The following is a 20,492-nucleotide window of genomic DNA, read 5'->3' on the forward strand; positions in this document are numbered from 1 at the left end:
TTCTGATACAACATTGAGAAGTGGTAATAAAGGGCATACACACTTTGTTCTGACTTTCAAGGGAAGACTTTTAAAATTCCCCAATCAAATATAATACTTAACTATAGGTTTTGGTAGATACCTTCTGTTGAGACAAGGAATTTCCTTTCTACCCTTATTTTGTTAAGGTTTTTTAAAATCATAAGTAAGTACTGACTTTTATCAAATGCTTTTCCTGCAACCGTTGAGGTGATTATATGTCTTTTTTACTCTTAAATTAATAAATTACATTAAGATATTTTCTAATATGAAACCATCCTTGCATTCCTGCAATACTTGGTATTGACAGACATACTCTTTTTCCTATCTTGCTTTATTCCATTTTACCATATTAGATTTATAAGCTTTGTGACTACATTTGTGTCAGTATTGCTTCTCAATTCGAAATCCACTCTTCTTTGCCCTGCTTTGTGATACCAAAGCTGAACACTGTAGACATTTCTCCTTTGTTGGCTGTCTTGATGTTAAGTTTCATCAACAGAGGACATTTGGAAGGACACCTCAACATCAGAGCAAGAGAGCTCTTTCTTCCCTTCTTCAATGTAGTGTTTTCCGTGCAGTAGCCAACAACAGATCAGCATGGGGGACCTTGTAACATTTACCTAAGTGACCTTCACAGTTCCACTTTGGCCCACATCCTCTGACATGTTTCTTCACTACTGGCAAACTGCATATTCCTGGGACAACCAGGTCCTCTTCCTCAGATATCTGGCCCTCAGCTTTGGATGCACCTGGGGAAGCTTCCTTTAAATTTCTAAATTCCTTCCTCCTCCTCTGTCAGATTAATGATAACAGTTACTTTTTGCACTTGTCTTTTCTATCCTCTTTAGAGTTGGCAGTTTCTTTCTTAAAAGACTAAATATACTAAATATTTTAGGTTTGCAGGACATATAGTCTCTGTCACCCATGACTCGACTCTACTGTTGTCACTTGAGAGCAGCTGTGGAGACTACATTAACAAATAGTTGTGGTTGTTCTACAATAAAGTTTTATTTACAAAAAACAAGCAGCTGGCCTGCTGGCCATACTTTGCTGAATTCCTTCAATAGTCTATTGGTGCTGATGGTAATGATGACAGGTAAGAATGAATTACAATAATTCACTATCTGTCAACTGAAAATTTGATATGAATACCACAGCAATGTAGTAGATCAGTAGAATAGTGATATGCAAGAAGTGATTTTTTTTCTTATTAGAAATAGAAAGTGAAGCAGGTAGTAATTTTGCACATTACAGTATTTGGGTTTAATATGAAAATTTACCAATTTAGAACAAGTTGAACACATATATTCAACATGAAAGATACTTTCGATTGTATTAGTACATAAGAAATTTCAAATTTCTCAGCTTGTTTATTATTTTACTTTATTTTTCATGTTCAACCTGGTTTGAAGGATAGTTATTCTACTTTAATTACATACGATCAGCAATTACACTTGCATGGTACCCAAGTGCTCAAAAGCTTTATGCGCTATGGGATTTTTCTATATTTCTTAATGAAACTAGTATCTTAAGACTCATCAGCATAATCATGACACTTTGCTGTAACATATAATCTTCTGCATGTCTCTTGGTACATATGTACATACATTTCTTTGCATATATACCTAGTAGAATTGCTGGATGTTTGTTCAACATGTTCAAATTAGGTAGAAAATGACAATGAGTTTACCAAAGGAGTTGTAACAATTTAAAACCCCACCAGCAGCTCCTCATCCTACCCAATATTAGGTATCATCATCCTTTTTAATTTTAGTCGTTCTGGTAGGTGTATACTGGTACCTCATTGTGGCTTTAATTTGCAATTCCCTAATTACAAATGAAGTTTTTAAAACACTTTTTAATATGTTTATTGACCATTTAGATACTGTCCTTTTTGAAGTGCTTCTTCAAGCCTGCTGTTCATTTTATTACTGTGTCTTTTTCTTACTGGTTTGTAGGCGTTCATTATATATGTTAAATATAAGCCATTTGTGAGTAATATATATATAGCAATATCTTCTTCCACTATCTGGCTTGATTTTTCATTCTCTTACTAGTATTTTTTGATAAATAAATTTTAAATTTTAATCTAGTTTGGTTTATTAATCTTTTCTTTTATTGCTAATGCTTGCAGAGGCCTGTTTGAGAATCTTTCCTTGTCCCCAAATCATGAAGATATTCTCCTCCATTATCTTCCAGAAGCTTTACTGTTTTGTTCCTTATATTAACATCTAGAATTCATCAGAAATTGGTTTTTGTGTATGGAGTGAGTAGGGGATCAGGTTCATTTTTTCCCCATATGGATAACTAACCATTTAATGAAAAGACCTTTCTCTGTGGCAACCTTTGAAACAAGCTGTGTTCACATATAGAGTTCTCATATCCAGTAGATCAAGTCCTCCTACTTTGTTCCTCTTCTACAAGGGCACTTCAGCTATTCTTGGCCCTTTTCAATTCTAAGTAAATTGTAGAATTTACACATACATTTACACTCTCACATTCAAAAGAAAAATACTTCGAAGGGGGGAATTTCATTAAATATATATATCAATATGGGGTAAAGATATCCTTGCAATAGTAGTATTTCTAATGCATTAACATAAAAGTCTACATTTATTTCAGTTTTCTTTAATCTTTCTCAATGTTTTAGAATTTTCTAAGTAGAGATCATACACATCTTTCACCACATTTATTCTAAGGTGTTTGATATCTTACTATCATGCTATTGTAAAAGGTATTGTATTGTTTGATATCTTACTATCATGCTATTGTAAAAGGTATCTTTTAAAAAATCCATATTCTACTTATTGCTGGTATGAGAAATACAATTTTTTTAAGATTGATCTTATATCCACCAATTTTACTAAACTCACTTACTAACTCTAACATTTTATATATAGATTTCTTTGAATTTTCTATCTATACAATCATATCATCTGAAAAAAGTTTTATTTGCTTTCTAGTATTACATATTTTAGTTATTTTTCTTTCCATAATACACTGAATAGACCTCCAATCACATGTTCAATAGAGTATTGTTAGCAGATATCCTTGACTTGTTCATGATCTCAGAATGAAGACTTTTAACATTTTATCATTAGATATGATGCTTAACACAGTTGTTATTTCTTTTTTTGGTAGATACCCTTCATCAGATTAAGAATTTTCCTCCTGATTCATTAAGTTTTGTTTTTTGTTTGTTTGCTTATTTGTTTTCTTTGTTTTTTTTTGTTTTTTTTTGCGGTACGTGGGCCTCTCACTGTTGTGGCCTCTCCCATTGCGGAGCACAGGCTCTAGATGCGCAGGCTCAGTGGCCATGGCTCACGGGCCCAGCCGCTCCGCGGCATGTGGGATCTTCCCAGACCGGGGCATGAACCTGTGTCCCCTGTATCGGCAGGCGGCCTCTCAACCACTGCGCCACCAGGGAAGCCCCTGCTTATTTGTTTTTAAAGAATAAAGAGACTGAATTTTACACAATACTTTCTTGGTATCTATTTAGATTTATCATTTGACAGTTCTCCTTTATTCTGTTAAAATGATGAATTACATTCATTGTTTTCCAAATGTTAAGCCAACCTTTCATTCCTGAATAAATCCACCTTGATTATGACATGTTATCATTTCACATATTGCTGGTTCAGTTTGTTTATATTTTGTTTCTTCTTTCCTGTCTATTTGCATAAATGACACGTGCCTGCAATTTTCCTTAAATTTTGTTAAATTTGGTATCAAGATTATGTTGGCCTCCTAAAATGAGTTGGAAAGAGTTCCCTTTTTTCTACCAAGTAGATGAGCTTCTATAAGACTGGTGTTGTTTCTTCCTTCAATTTTCAAAAGAATTCATAGGTAAAAAATCATCTGTGCCTACAATTTTCTATTTAGGATGATTTTACATTACAAAGCCAATTTCTTTAATATAAACAATTATTTTGATTTTCTGTTCCTTCTGTGAGCTTTGCTTAAGTTTTTTCTAGAGGGGGAGGGGATGTGTCCATTTCATGTAACATTTAAATTTTATGGTATAAAATTACTTGTATCAATAGTATCCTCTGGGCTTCCCTGGTGGCGCAGTGGTTGAGAATCCGCCTGCCGATGCAAGGGACACGGGTTCGTGCCCCTGTCCGGGAGGATCCCACGTGCCGCGGAGCGGCTGGGCCCGTGAGCCATGGCCGCTGAATCAGCGCGTCCGGAGCCTGTGCTCCGCAGTGGGAGAGGCCACAGCAGTGAGAGGCCCGCGTACCGCAAAAAAAAAAAAAAAAAATAGTATCCTGAGGATTTTTAAATATCTGTGGAACCTTTCCTGATCTCCTCTTATGCACTTGCACTCCCAATAATAAATGTTTGTAGTTTTTTTTCTTGATCATCTTTCTAGGGATTTATCAATCTTACTAGTTTCATATATTTTGCTTGTAATAGAAAAGCAGAAAGATATAAAATCAAAGATCTAAGCTTCTACCTAAAGAATTGAAAAAAATAAAGAACAAGTAAAGCTTAAGCAAGCAGAAGAAAGGAAATAAAGAGCAGACATTAATGACATTTTTAAAAACTGAGAAAATTCAATGGAATCAAAAGTTGGTCCTTTGAAAAGATTTTAACGGAGGGAAGGAAGAAAGGGAGAATGGGAGGGAGGGAGAAGGAGAGGGAAAAAAGAAAGGAGATGAAAAGAGGAGAGAGAAGAGAAGAGAAGAGAAGAGAAGAGAAGGGAAGAGAAGAGAAGAGAAGAGAAGAGAAGAGAAGGAAAACCTCTAGCCAGATAGATGAAGAATAAGAGAGAAAAGACACACATTCCAATACCAAGATTGAGAGAGGTTAACATCTCTATGGCCATTACAGATATTAAAAGGTAATAAGTTTAAAAAAAAGGTAATAAGAATGTATTATGAACAACTAATGACAATGAATGCAATACCTTCAAGTGTACAAATACCTTGAAATACACAAAGTACCAAAGCTCAAAACTTAACCAAATTGTATATGAAAATATATATAAAAGGATACTACATCATGGCCAAGCACAGTTTATCCCATGAATGCAAGGTTGATTTAATATTCAAAAATTAATCAGTATATAATTCACTATATTTACAGACTGGAAAAAAATCCACGTGATTCAGAATATATAGAGAAGCCTTACAAGTCAATAGTAAGACAAAAATCCAATTTTTAAAAAAGGAGGTATGGGGGGCTTCCCTGGTGGTGCAGTGGTTGAGAGTCTGCCTGCCAATGCAGGGGACACGGGTTCGAGCCCTGGTCTGGGAGGATCCCACATGCCGCAGAGCGGCTGGGCCCGTGAGCCACAATTACTGAGCCTGCGCGTCTGGAGCCTGTGCTCCGCAGCAAGAGAGGCCGCGATAGTGAGAGGCCTGCGCACCGTGATGAAGAGTGGCCCCCGCTTGCTACAGCTGGAGAAAGCCCTCGCACAGAAACGAGGACCCAACACAGCCATAAATAGATAAATAAATAAATGAAAAAAAGGAGGTATGGCAAACAAGGCAACGTGAGGAACATCCCCGTGGTGATGGAACTGCTCTGAATCATGACTATTTCAAAGTCCATGTCTTGGTTGTGGTACTATACTACTGTTTTGCAATTACAGCTGTCACTGAGTGAAAAAAGGTAAAAGGTACATGGGATCTCTCTGAATTTTTCTTACAACTACAATTTCAAAATAAGAAGTATAATTTAAAACAATGGGGAAAAACTTGGAAAATACTTCACAAAAGCAAATATATAAGCACATGAAAAGTACATGAAAAATGCTCAGTAACACTGGGTATTAAGAAATGATAATTCTAACCAGAATAAGATACCAGAATATATTTCACAGACAGCTAGGTCCACAGTGGATGATTCCATGTAGAGAACTTTGTAAAAACACTTGACTTACTCGTTTTTACTATTACACATAAAAAGGAAGAGGATAAAAGTAAACAGATCAACAAGAAAGTTAGACTCTAGAGAAAAAGAACAATTTGTTTAAACACCTGAATATCATCTAGAATATCCTGAGATCCTTATGGAATGGACTTGAATGTTGACTGAATCTAATGCCTTCCCTATCTTACCATCCCTGTTTTGGCAGTCAGTAAAATTTAATTTTAATGCAAAATCCTGTGCTAACTTAAAATTGTTTTAATTACCAAATGTAATGAAGATACAAAAAAGTACACAAAATAATATAATAAAAAGTATATCCACTGTTAAATTATGTCAAATCTTAATATTTTGGTCAGATATGGTTCAAAGTTTTGTGTGGTTACTTCTTTTACTTTTGTTTTTGCTGCTGTTGAAGTGAAAAGAATATTACAGACCTAGGGGAAGCCCCACTGTGCACCCTTCCCCATTTTCATTCCCCTTTCTTGCTCTGATATAGCCAGTACCCTGACTGTTTTACTTTGCATGTTCCACACATTTTCAATATTATAAACAGTGCTTTAGATGACCACTAATAAGCATGTCCTCTCTGCAAATGTGCAAGAGTCTTCCTAGATAACCTTGGAGTGAAATGCTGACTTGTGGGGTATACACAGCTTCAATTTTACCTGTATCCCTTAAAACTAAACACACACCTGTCTTATGATCCAGCAATTCTACTCCTAGGTATATGCCCAAAAGGATGAGTGCACATGTCCACCAAAATACATGTTCAAAAATGTGTACAGCTGCTTTAGCAAAAATAGCCCCAAAGTGGGGAAAAGAAGCCCAATATCCACCAAGAAAGGCATGAATATATATACTGTGGCATATTCATACAATGGAATAGTACACAGCAATAATAAAGAACAAACTAATGATACAGTAACATGGGTGAATTTCAGCAACACTATCTTCAGTGAAAGAAGCCAAAATAAAAGAGAACACCCTAATTTCATTTCCTAATGCCCAGTAATAGTAAAAGCATTTTTCGTGTACTTTGCATGTGCTTACATATCTTCTTTTGAAAAGTATTTTTCCAAATTTCTCCCCAATGTTTTAAATTATACTTTTTTATTGTGAAATAATTGTAGTTTTAAGAAAAATGCAGAGATATCCCATGTATCCTTTACCCATTTTCCCCCAGTGACAACTATAATTCAAGGAGAAGCAAAAACTAATCTATTAGGAGGGAATTCAGAATGTAGTTTGGTGTGGGATATTGACCAGAATAGGGCAAAAGGGAGTCTTCTACTATGCTAGAAATGTTCAATAACTTGATCTGGGTGGTAATAATACAGGTATATATATATACATAGAAACTCATAAGTTGTATCTTTAAAATTTGTGTACTTTCTGTTTTATACTTCAATTTTAAAATGTTTTTTAAAAATCATCTGGTTTTTCAACTTCTTATCAAAAGAAAGATAAACGCTAGTTTAAAAAAAAAACTAAGTGCAAATATTTTCTCTCATGGTACTTTACTAAATAAAAGAATCAAAAAAATGTGTATGTTTTATCCTCTTTCTACAGTGTCAAGATCCCTTAAACCTTAGTTGAAATGATGGTCACGCTACGTAAGAGGCAAAAATAGTTTCAACAGGAACAGTAGAGAAGAGTAAAGATGACATGAAAGCTCTACTGAAGAAGAAGGTGTCTGTACCCAAAGAAGAGTGAGACCCCTATAACCCCATTCTCCCAATCGACTCCCACACTAGACTGGAAGAATCCCTTCTCAGAAATTGATCAATTACCCCAAAAGAAAAGGCCTACAGTGAGTAGGACACCCAGAGAAACAGAATATGTAGAGCTCACTACGCTGAAGAAGTCTTGCCCACACACAGAACTTGCAATCAACATTTTAGTGCATGCTCCTCGATAGAAACAGATAAGCAAGAATCACCACACATTTCAGGAAGGCCTCCAACGAGGACTAAGACAGGAGCCAAAGATGAAAATGAAACGGAGAAAATATGCAGTATGTTTTAATAGCTTTAGAGGGGGTTCTCGGTTCTGCTAAAGTTGGGAGTTGCATTAGTGATTAGTAAATGAATATAAAACAGGGCAATGATGTGCTACAGAAAAATTAAAACATGTACAAGAAAGGAAATACAATTATCATACACTTCATCTGAGGGTAGAATAATAGTTAACAAAATCATAATAATGTAAAAGCTGAGTTAACCAAAAATGATAATAAGATGGAAGAAGGAAAAAGTCTCTGTGCTGGAAAGGGCTCTAGGAACCCAGAGGGAACACTCAAGATGTGCAGGAGGGAGAGCAGTTAATCTCTAAATCTGAAAAATCAAGAAATAACAATATAAGCATGTTATTTAGAAACATGGAAAGAGCTGACAGCATTTGTCTTTGGAGAGTGGTAATCAGGTATGGGGTAGACATGGGCTCTGCTAGTTTGCATTAAAACCTAGTACTTCTGTGTAAGTTTTAAAACTATGTACATGTATTCCTTTGACACAAAGAAAATACCAAAGAGGAAGATAAAATCAGTTTGGGAATGGAACTCACAAACAGGACTAAAATGTAAAGAGTTAAATTATACTACACTATTTTACATTGTTTTACAAAACAATTTTCAGTCCTCTTCTTCTTTCCTATTCTTTCACTCATTCTATATAAAAGGAGCAAACCTGTTTGATAATTTCTGCCACAACTAAAAAGTGGAAATGGAGAGGAAAAATGATCTCACTGCAGCAAAAACATTCCTATCAATTACTAAAGAAACTATTTTGACAGAGTTTTTAATAGTAGCTAATGGTCATTCAAAAAAAAAAAAGCATCACTTCATAAATCTAAAGAAAGGCACACCATTTCTAAGTCAGGGACTTGCAGAAATATCTACCAGAAGGAAAAGAAGGAAGTAGGGTACTAAGGGTAGTAAATTTTACGGAGTGACATATCTGTTCTGTAACTCCGATTGAAGTGAAGGTAACTTACCACTTCATGAATGGATCTATTGAAGCCATCATCTTCTGTAAGGATCAACAATACTATAAGGGCCATATAGACATGGTGTGAATTTCTTTCTTCCACATGATACAGAATCTCGAGAATTGGTAAAACCTAGTGAATAAAAATTTTAATTTACTATTACCATTACTTTATTATAAAACCAATGTTTTAAACCTCTATACTTTTATCATGTACCCTTTGCTTTAATTTCATAAACCAGCCTGTGACTGAAAGTACTTTCCATTTGTATAACTAAAGGACCACCAGAGAAAAGCATCCTCTTCTGCAAAGGTCTGCCGCCATGTAAAGGTTGGGTTTACAGAGATCATTTAGGCTCATGGTCAACACCTGACACTCAATAGAGGCGATTTGGCCTCCAGCCTAGCAGGAACTTACACAATAAGGTATTCTTACAAACAATGCAATATATCAAGCATTACCTTCTTAACAGCAAAGATTGTAGGATAAAGGAACTGTTAACAACAAAATCAGATCAGCATAGTGAATTTCCTACCAGTAACATATTTTCTAATCACAGACTCAACAAATTATAGAAGAAAAAGGAAAGGGAAGGACATCAGTTAAAACATTATAAAAGTAATCTATGCAAGACATTAAAAACAAAAACTAATATACAAGCCCCACCTCACCCCATCCCAGCCCCCCAAAAAATCCCCAAACAAAACCTTTTAACTTTTCACTGGTGTTGTCATCATATACAGACAACTGTTCCCTGCATGATCTTTTGTACCAACATCCTTACCATGGAACTTTCTAGAGCCAATGATGTCATGGGCTTTCTGCTTATTCCCATCATTTTCCTCAGGCTACATCATGTTCAGAATTGTCTCTGCTTATATTCACTCACCCATTAGTAAATAAGCCTTTTCTTTACAAGTTTTTACTCACATGAGCAGTACACTGTCACACCCAATTTTGCTATTTAAGCCAATGTTTTCCACATATAGCTGGTGTGCAGATGGGTTCGCTCATCACATTTTTTTGCCCTTAGTGTCACTCTGACATAGAATATGCTCTTCAAATAAATTCTAATATTCCATGTTTACTCATTATTTTCATGTTTAATGCTGAAAAAAGTGGCCACCAAATCCCTGGTGAATCCTGCTATCACTATAAAACTTGGTGCAGAGGGGACATTCCTGTTGCCATCAGCAAGCTGCCAGCTATTTCAGAGATGTTCACAATTTTTTTAATGCATGAACAGTCCAACGTTATCTATAATTATGTATTTCAAACATGACATCAACACCTTAGTGAGGCAGCTTACTTTTCATAGAAACATTTTTGTTTACACATTAGTTATAATGGAAATCAATAATTGCCCATAGGAGTTGGAACCAATTTCACTCACATAGTAAAGGGTAATGTACATTTATATGATGTCTGGCAACGGTACCTTAAAATAACTATAACACTCCAGGAACTGAGTTCAGACAGCCTTAGTGTCAAAGCCTGTTGAAGGGATAGGACACTTGGGAAACTGAGTTGAAAAATCACCCTTCCTTTTAGCCATACTCATCAGGAATATGCGACAACTGTGACCAGCTACTTGAATTTAGTGAGCAGGCACTTAGTAGCGGAAAGGAACCAAAAGGGTATAAAAATCTTCTTGACAATGGCAGCCAGTGCTTCTTGGAGGACTTCATCCAGGCTGAATCATGGGCAGTGGGTGGCTGTTAAGGACCTAAAGGACAGGGAAGTTTGCTGTGCTGTGTGCTCTCCTGCTCTGCACTGTGACACCATCTCTACGTACACTGTCTCCTACACTGTAAAACTCATACCTCTGCCTTTGCCTGGTGGCATCTCCCTATCAACCTCTTGACTATCACCTTTGCAACCAGGCAAATATACATATCCTCTTGGGAAAAGAAATTACTCTTCAAAATATTATAAAATATAAAACCATGTTTAATATGATACTTACAAGATTTTCCATATCTGTGCGAGCCAACATGTATGTTCTAATATTACTATTCTGATGGAGCAATGTATACAAAAGGAGAGTTGCTTGATCAGATGTCTGCTGTTCACATAGGGCCATATACAAACTGTTAAAGTTAATCTGGAAAGCATGTGGAATTGACGAGGGGAAAGGACTGCTATCTGGAATATGGAAAACACAAAATTTTTTAAAATATTACATCTATTTTCTAGACTGTGCCTGATATTAAATAATAAAAGTACTGTTAATGTATACAATTCAGTTCCCATTAATTTTGTGTAAGTTGCTACATTTCAGGCTCAAAATTTCAATTTGTATTCTAAATTCTACCTAAAAAACAACTACACTAAAACATGACTACAGTTGATAACACAGTACTGTACATTTGAAATCTGCTAAGAGAGTAGAACTGAAATGTTCTCACCAAAAACAAAAGAAACAAAAACAAATAAAAAAACAACCACACACACACAAAACACAAAAACCCAACCCAACCTAAACTCAGACAATTTCTCTGTACTATCTAAACCACAGCTTTCCAATGATTATAAATATATGAGCAAATACCATGTAACAGAGTGACTTTTTTTTTAAAGCCAAGTATAAAAAAAAACTAAGTCACGCAGTTTGACTCCACTACTATTTTTGCATTAACATAGCTGAATTAAATTGTCAATAAAAATATGAGCTTAAATAAATACAGCTATGGGGGTAGGCAAAAAAAAAACAACCAACCTTTAATATATACAATTTAACCACAACATTGAAATGTTTTGTTACCAAAACTAAAGAGCCATCAGTCCTAAATAAAAATATCTAGAGACAAACAGAAAATTCTCTTGTAAGATAAGAGTTTAAAAGAAAAAAAAACTGCCTTGAAGCTAAGTTAATTTTTTTCAAATGAATTATCATGGCTGAAGTATCCATCAATGTCATCAATCCATTTATGAAGAAAATAGCTAGGATAACATATAATTTAGATAATTTTAAAATGATATCAAAATCAGTATGTTCAACATTAGCTTCTATAATAGAACATATCAAACCTAAGACAACTCTTGGAAAACATGAAACATTTTTGTTTAAAGGAAAAGTTAAAACTAATTGACTACAACCACTAAGAAAAAATTTTTTAAAGTAGAGTTACTGGAATGATGAAAAGCATAAATTACAACCACATAGGGAAAATTCTTGATATTCCAAAACTGACATAGCCCCTTTCCTACAGTTTACTGGATTTGTTTAAAAACGGAAGCAAGTAAGGTTAGGAAGTTTAAAAGGAGGTAAAGCTAGGTCAACTGACTTAGAGAAAATTATAGTCTCATCAGATAAAACACTGGAACATAATAGCACAAAGAGCTGATATTTTAATGTGTTTTGACAAGTACGCATAAAGAATTGTTTTTTTAAAGACCCAGAACCACTAGCAAAACAAAACAAAACAAAATTTTAAAAAACCACTGCTTTAACATTTCCAGAAGCTGTGCTCTTATGGAAAAGAAACGTGTGCCAACAAAATCTTTATGATAGCACAGTCCTATGTCTCTCAGATTTTCCTTTTTAACCTTTTTATTTGTGAGAAGAATGCATCTAAAAAATGTCTTCAACTTTACTACAAAGTGCCCTCACTTTTCCTTCCACATTCAGAACATAGGTTATTTTTTCAATCCTAGCACTGTATTTTTGACACTTACAAAAATAATTGTTTTGTAAGACTGACCTATATTTTTGCAAAGGATGGCAAAAGGAAGTGTTGAATATATTGTGAGTATGCAAATATTACAGGATTTACAGAAGACTTGGTGGAGGAAGATGCTGGACACACTACACCTCTTTACAATGGAAGCAGAATAACACAGGTTCATCAACCTGTATTATACCTGACTACAAATGGAATACATATGTTGCGTGTCTATACGTTACTAGCTAGTAAGCGCTATGAACCAGCCATTATACTGACAGCTTTATGTGTATTATCCTTTATTTAACCCATATGACAACCATGTCATTACTCTGACCAGTTTTACAAAGGATGAAATAGAGGCTTAGAGAGATTAAGCAACTTTTCCAAAATCATCCCTGAGTAAACACAGATCAGCTCCTGTTGTTTTCACCACATTATACTGTTTCTTACAACAGCAGCAATAATTTAGTGAGTCCGTCCTATGATAAATGCTCATTTAATTCTTCTAAGAACCTTATGAGGTAGAGATTATAATCCCTGCTTCACAAATAAGGAAACTAGTATATAAAGAATATAATCTGGGATATGAACCCAGGTCAGTCTAACCCTAAAGCCAATGTTCTGAATCACACTGTTCTGTACCACAGTCTCCCAAAAGATGACTCTCCCAAGAAGGTTCAACCCTAAACAGTATCATTTGGCCAGAGCAGCAAAAGTAATAATAGCAGATACCATATACTGAACACCTGCTATGTTGCAAAATCTGAGCTAATCATTTCAAAACCTTACCTTGTTTGGTACTTATACAAATCCTATTAGGTGATACTATCTTCATTTTACAGAAAAGGCCATTGAGGTTTATTGAGATTAAGCAAACTGTGAAAGGCCTCACAGCTTTGAAGTGACAGGAGTGTGACATGAAGTCAGGTCAGCTTGACTCCAAACCTTCCTTTTTTAACCCTAAAGCCACACTGTCACCAAGAAGAGTACAGCAATGAGAATAGAAAATACTATTAGATACATGAGTTTTCATTTCTTAGCTATCTAATTGTTAGAGACTCATATCCTCCTGCAAATAATAATGCCAGAAATGGCAAAGGCTCAACAAACACTGTCTGTAAGAAACGTATACTAGAACAGCTCTGGAAAGGAACAAAGCAAAGAGCACCAGAAGTGTTAAAAATCTTCCTAGCCAATAACTGCACTTCTTACCCAACATAATTATATTAGTGTTGGATGTATTTTGAAAATCTAGCTACCATATTAATCTTGCTTTTAGAGTATAACCTTTTGATGAGTGATTACTGCTTCAACATGGAACTATCTGCGCGTGCTCTACTTCAGGGTTTTAGCAAATTACAGCCTACAGGCACCCCACCACCTGTTTTGGAAATAAAGTTTTACTGGAACCCAGTCATGCTCATTTGCTTATGTATTACCTATGCTGCTTTTATGCTACAATGGCAGTTAAGAGGTGGTGACAGAGACCACAAAAGCCATCTGCCCCTTTGCAGAAAAAGTCTGCTGAGTTCTGCTCCTATCTTTAGTTATATAAAACCCTAAATGGAATATAGATTTTAAATTAAAAATTTCAAATAATGTATCATTTGGAGTTTTCCAGGTTAATTCCTATCCCTAATAGGTAGGACAGGTGGATCTAAATTAAGCACATGCTGGCTTGGTTATCTCTGAAAGAAATGTAAATATAAATGGATATAAAGAACCACAGCCCTCATCTAAGATTTACTTGACCTTCCTGAGAATATACACAGAAAATTTAGTTTTTCTCATCTTTAACCAACATGAAAATATACAACTTGACAGTCATCTCCACAAGTGAAAGTACACAATATGGGGTAAACAATACCCTCTTTCCTCATTAGAAAGACTATTCAGAGGAAAAAAAAATACCACAAACCTTGTGTATTCTTAAAGGACATGATGGCCTGTCTGTAGGGGTTTGGTGCATCTGCAGCATCTGTCAGGTTGGCCAGAATCAGCAGAAGCAGGAGACTCTGGTTGGCCAGAGGGGAAGAAACTTCTGGAGCAGCAGCCGCTTTGCTGCCCACACCGCCCAGTGTGAAAACAGTCCAGAGTCCAGCTTGAGAAGAAAACACACAATTAAAATGTGCTGGGACTAGGAGCAGGACAGGAATAAAGACGCAGATGTAGAGAATGGACTTGAGGACACAGGGAGGGGGAAGGGAAATCTGGGACGAAGTGAGAGAGTGGCATGGACCAAATGTAAAATAGCTAGCTAGTGGGAAGCAGCCGCATAGCACAGGCAGATCAGCTGGGTGCTTTGTGACCACCTAGAGGGGCGGGATAGGGAGGGTGGGAGGGAGACGCAAGAGGGAGGCGATATGGGAACATATGTATATGTATAACTGATTCACTTTGTTATAAAGCAGAAACTAATGTACCATTGTAAAGCAATTACACTCCAATAAAGATGTTAAAATAAATAAATAAATAAAAATAAAAATACAACTCTGGTGGAAAACTACAAAAAAGAAATGTGCTGGGACTTGTAAGATGAATCTATTTCTGTACAATATTCTATACTTTCTCACATTTTAAAGTTTGAAATAACACTCCCTTTTTTGATTATGAAAGTAAAACAAGTCCATAGTTTGGAAATTCTCATATTGTCCAAGGACATAAAAATTTTAAAGACTGTCATTCCCTATTCCCATAATTCCACTTCCATTTCCCATAGATAACCAAGATAATATTAAGTTTCTTATGTATCTTTCTAAATTTTTCTTTACATATCAAAACATACACATAATTATAAAAAAATTTCACATACAACTTTATACCAATATATTTGAAAACCTAAGCAAAATATTAAAATATCTAGGAGAAAACAAAATTGTCCAAAGAAGATGAAAGCCTGAATGGACAAATAACCTTACAAGAGTGTAAACCAGAGTCAAAGAGCCAATCCTTAAAAACCATCCAAGTCCAGGTTTTTTTTTTTACAAATAAGTCTACCAAACCCTCAAAGTACAGATAATTCTCATACTATATATGCAGTGCCAAAGTACAGAACAAGAATCATAGCTACATACTCATTTGACAAGGCCAGAAAAATCTCCTTGATACAGAAACTGGATTAAAAAATGCATTTAATCACATTAAAAAACAACTTAGGAATAAACCTAGCCAAGGAGGTGAAAGACTTATATGTAAGGAGGTTCATCAGAAAACTAAAAATAGAATTACCATATGATCCCGAAATCCCACTCCTGGGCATATGCCCAGAGAAAACCGTAATTCGAAAGGATACATGCACCCCAAAGTTCACAGCGGCAGTATTTACAATAGCCAAGACACGGAAACAACCTAAATGTCCAAGCACAGATGAATGGATAAAGATGTGGTACATATATACAACAGAATACTACTCAGCCATAAAAAAGAACAAAATAATGCCATTTGCAGCAACATGGATGCAAGTAGAGATTATCATACTAAGGGAAACAAGTCAGAAAGAGAAAGACTACCACTTATATGTGGAATCTAAAATATGACACAAATGAACCTATCTATGAAACAGAGACAGAATCACGGACATAGAGAAGAGACTGGTGGTTGCCAAGGGGGAGGGTGCGGGGGAGGAATGGAGTGGGAGGTTGGGGCTAGTAGATGTAAGCTGTTATATATGGAATGGACAGACAAAGGTCCTACTGTGTAGCACAGAGAACTATATTCAATGTCACATGATAAACCATAATGGAAAAGAATATTTTAAAAAAGGATGAATATATATGTATAACTGAATTACTTTGCTGTACAGCAGTAATTAACACATTATATATAAATCAACTGTACTTTAGTTAAAAACAAACCAAAAAAATAAGTGATCACTACACATCACAAATTTAAATTTATTCAAAACAGTGTTCATGACATAGTTGGGAAACTTGAGGCATTTAATAAGAAAATCAAAATTATATAAGAAAGTAAAACCAGTAGCCAAGTATTACTTGCTTTGGGACTGATTTGTTGTTTATCTTAACATTTTTAAAAATTTCCAGTCACTTTCTTCCACTCAGAGTATGCTCCATGACTGCCTACCCCTATATCCACCACTGTGTGTTCGAGGATTGCAAGCAAAGAAAAACACAATTAGAAAGTTCAATCTGCAAAAAAACAAAAAACAAAAAAAGAACACAAAATGCTCTCCAAGGTAAAATATAAGTGTTTTATTTTGGGGGGGATTCTCTTTCACAGCTGTGCATCTTCATTACTAGGAGAAATAAGAGTTGACTAGCACTGGACAAATTTCACAAACAAAATTCTGACTCGCTTTTAACAGAACTTGAAGTCTCCTTCCCCCCCACCCCCCTTCAAGTTTTTTCAACAGGGCTGCAAAGCTGATTATAATGTCAACAAATGAACATTTTATTGAGAAGCTATCCCACTCCACCCCCACCGGACAGACAGCCTTCCTTCCTTTCTCTGATAAATATTACTGCTATGTGGCCTTTCCTTACAGGGAGAAATGAGGCAGCCTGCCACTGCCTACACTGTAGTTTAAACTGGCCATAATACTGGACCAGAATTCTTCCAAAAGTTTGTTTCTTTTTGCTGATCCAAGCCTCTGATCTATGACCCAAGAATCTTAGTGGAACTGCATTTTCCTGTTGGCAAAAAAAAGCTTCTCTCCACCAAAAAAATAAGGGAAAGTTACAGTGTATTTCCTTCTGTTCTAAAAACCAAATTAAGGATGGTCTCCAAAGTTTTTTAATTGTATCCCTCAGGTCCTCCGAATAAATGCTTAAAATAAAATTCATCTAACTAAAACTAAAAAAGTACTGAAATTAACTAAAAGAAAAAATCTAGTGTTGATGATTCCACCTTTTAAAAGTAGTGACAAGATTATTTACCCTTAACAATAAAAATGTGAGAAAAATATAAAGTATGACAAACTGAAACATCAATAAAATAATAACCAAAGGAAAAAGAACTCTCATTTTAAGAAATTTTGAACTCAAAAGTAAACTATTAAGACAACGAAATTAAGGTAAATTACTGTTTTTTATATTACTAAACATGCCACTTGCCACTATAACTGATTTCTTGTATCTAAAAAATACATTACAGAACACTAATTATTCAAGCAAAACTATACAAAAAAAACCATGATAACATACTATACTGTCATCCATAGTTATAAAAATCTGCTAAAAGGGTCATATTCATATATTTTGAGACTGTAATACTGTAACAAAACAGAGACCATGAAGAAATTAAGGAGAAAGCAGGTCAGCTATTACAAATACGTATGAAAATTCTGCTAGAGACATTTTAATTAACACAGATAAAAGGGTAATCAGTCAATAAATAGGTAGTGAGTGCCTAATTAGGGTTAGGCTCTATGCCAGGTATAAAAAGTACAAAGAAGAAAAAAATTATACTTTGTCTTTGAGGAGGTTAGAGAAAGGGGAAGCAAATATTCATACTGATTTTCATTGCCATAATGATCCAACAAATATACCTAACTCTTCAAACATCTATACTTTTCCTATATAAGTACAGAGAAATAAGGGAAGACAGTTTCACCAATAAAGTTACTGAACATGCATCCCAGGGCAAACACTGGGGCAGAGTAACTATCTGATCCCAATACCATGCTCTCTTTCCTTTTATTAATAAAAGCCCTGAGTTTTAGCTGGGCAGAACTACATTTCCCAATCTTTCTTACAGGAAACTATGGCCATATGACTAAATTCCAGCCAACGAGATGTGACTGGGAGCAGCCCATGCGAGTTTTAGATTATATCCTTAAAAGGAAATTATTTTCTCTTCAAATCCTCGCCCTTCCCATGGGCTAGAACCCAGGTAGAGTGGTGGGCCGACAGATTTGACTTTGTGCATGAGGATACCACCAAGGGAATGGCAAAACAAGACAGAAGGAACTCTGGTCCCTGGATGACCTCAGGAAGCAAACCTGCCTACACCCCTGGACTAGCGTAGACTTCTATGTGAGAGAAATATTAATCTTCTATCTTTTTTAAGCCACTGGTATCTGATTTCTATTAAAAGCCAAACCAATATCCTAACACAATTATGTGTTATAAAGTTCCAAAATATTATTGCTTGGTTAGGGACCTTTTTTTCCCCAAACAATAGTTAAAAAAAAATTTTTGCATATCAAGAATTTATTTAAGTTTTTAAGATAATTATAGATTCATATGCTCTTGTAAAAAAATGCACACCTTTTTATCCAATTTCCTCTAAGGGTAACATCTTACAAACCTATAGTACAGTATCACAATCAAGATTTAACACTGACACCATCAAAATACAGAACAATTCCATCACCAGCTAGGAACATTTGTATGGGAAAAAATATCTGATGATCACTAAACTTCTTTGAAGTTAATTTCTTTTAAGGGTCACATACCAGCCACAGAGGAAATGTACCATCGTGGATTAGGCAAAGTGCAAGAAACTGGATTAGACACTAAAGAACCCAAAGACAATGAGGCCCTATCCATGAAGTTTATAGTCTAAAGGAGAAATGGACATGGAAAAGACAAGCAAATAAATAAATGGTAATGAGTTTGCAGGGAGAAAAAGAATGTTACCTAAATGTCAGGATGACCCTGGAAGAAAAAACAGTTGAGAAATAACTCAGAAATCAATGTGTAGAACTGACCATTGGTTTAGACTTTTTCCAAGTTTACAATTAACCAGAGAAGCCATTCTACTTCCCCCCAGTTTTAAAAAATTTTCTTTCATTTCTTTTTCCTCCTTTCTTTCTTGCTTAGAGCATCCTTCAAGGTCCAGATCAGAGTCGTCTATTCTAATGAAGCAAAAACATGACTGCTTTTACAGCACTTTGATTTTATAGCTCTCTCCAGCACTGTACTTACCACAGTCTGAAATTGATTATACTCATGTATGTAACTTAGGCACAGATCTTCCCGTGGACTCCTTGATAGAAAATAGCTACATCTTTTTCATGTTTCATATTCCTTAGAGGGCTCCAACTTACAAACTTAATGTTCCTTTACTTCAACTTTACTTTCTTTCTTACTTCAGTTACTTTCCAAAGGTTATTTTTACAATGTATAAGACAGATTTTATATTTGATATTTTAAAAGTATATAAATAATATAGATTTTATATTTGCTATTTAAAGGAAAAGCATGCTGTTTTTAAAGTTCTAAATGTAAGTGTCAAAAGTTGGCTTTAGGGCTTCCCTGGTGGCGCAGTGGTTGAGAGTCCGCCTGCCAATGCAGGGGACACGGCTTCGTGCCGCGGTCCGGGAGGATCCCACATGCTGCGGAGCGGCTGGGCCCGTGAGCCATGGCCGCTGAGCCTGCGCGTCCGGAGCCTGGGCTCCACAGCGGGAGAGGCCACAACAGTGAGAGGCCCGCATACCAGAAAAAAAAAAAAAAAAAAGTTGGCTTTAGTCTTATATTTTAAATTATAATACTTTAATGCTGATGAGAATACTAGGAGACAGGTGTTTTCAGACACCAGTGGCTGGACTGTAAATGAGTACGCACCATCTTTGGGAAAGGCAGTCAAGTAACGTGCATCACAAACATTAACAATACGCAGATTATTTGGCCTAACAAGTCCAATTCCACAATTTATTCTAAAGAATGAATACAAAGATCATATTAAAGAGCTATCCATCTTAAAACTCAAGAGAAACATATACACTTAAATACTGAATAAGAAGAAACTGGCTGAATTAATTGTGACATAACTCATCAACACAAGAGAAAACCAAGCCCATGGTTAGAAATCCAGGCATATCACCCAGAATGTCAACAAGGTTAACATTTTCCCAGTAGAATGTCAGCTAGTTTTTAATATCTAAACTTCCTAGAATATATCACTCAGTTTAATCCTTTTCAACTAGTGTTCATAAAATAATCTTTTATATTTGTATCTCCAAAACTCAAAACATTTTAA

At 35.4% G+C, this 20,492-nt stretch overlaps 1 protein-coding gene across 1 annotated transcript in view; it reads right to left on the minus strand.

Annotated features, from left to right (window-relative positions):
- Window positions 1–20,492, minus strand: part of DYM (dymeclin) — a 371,864-nt gene that overhangs the window by 227,412 nt on the left and 123,960 nt on the right. The window contains exons 9-11 of the mRNA XM_082668392.1: window positions 14,470–14,652; window positions 10,850–11,028; window positions 8,890–9,015 (exon numbers count right to left, since the gene is read on the minus strand). Coding sequence (XP_082524518.1) covers window positions 8,890–9,015; window positions 10,850–11,028; window positions 14,470–14,652 — 488 coding nt within the window. The remainder of the gene's footprint in view (window positions 1–8,889; window positions 9,016–10,849; window positions 11,029–14,469; window positions 14,653–20,492) is intronic.

This window comes from Grampus griseus (assembly GCF_964374135.1).
Source record: "Grampus griseus genome assembly, chromosome: 12".
NCBI lineage: Eukaryota > Metazoa > Chordata > Mammalia > Artiodactyla > Delphinidae > Grampus > Grampus griseus.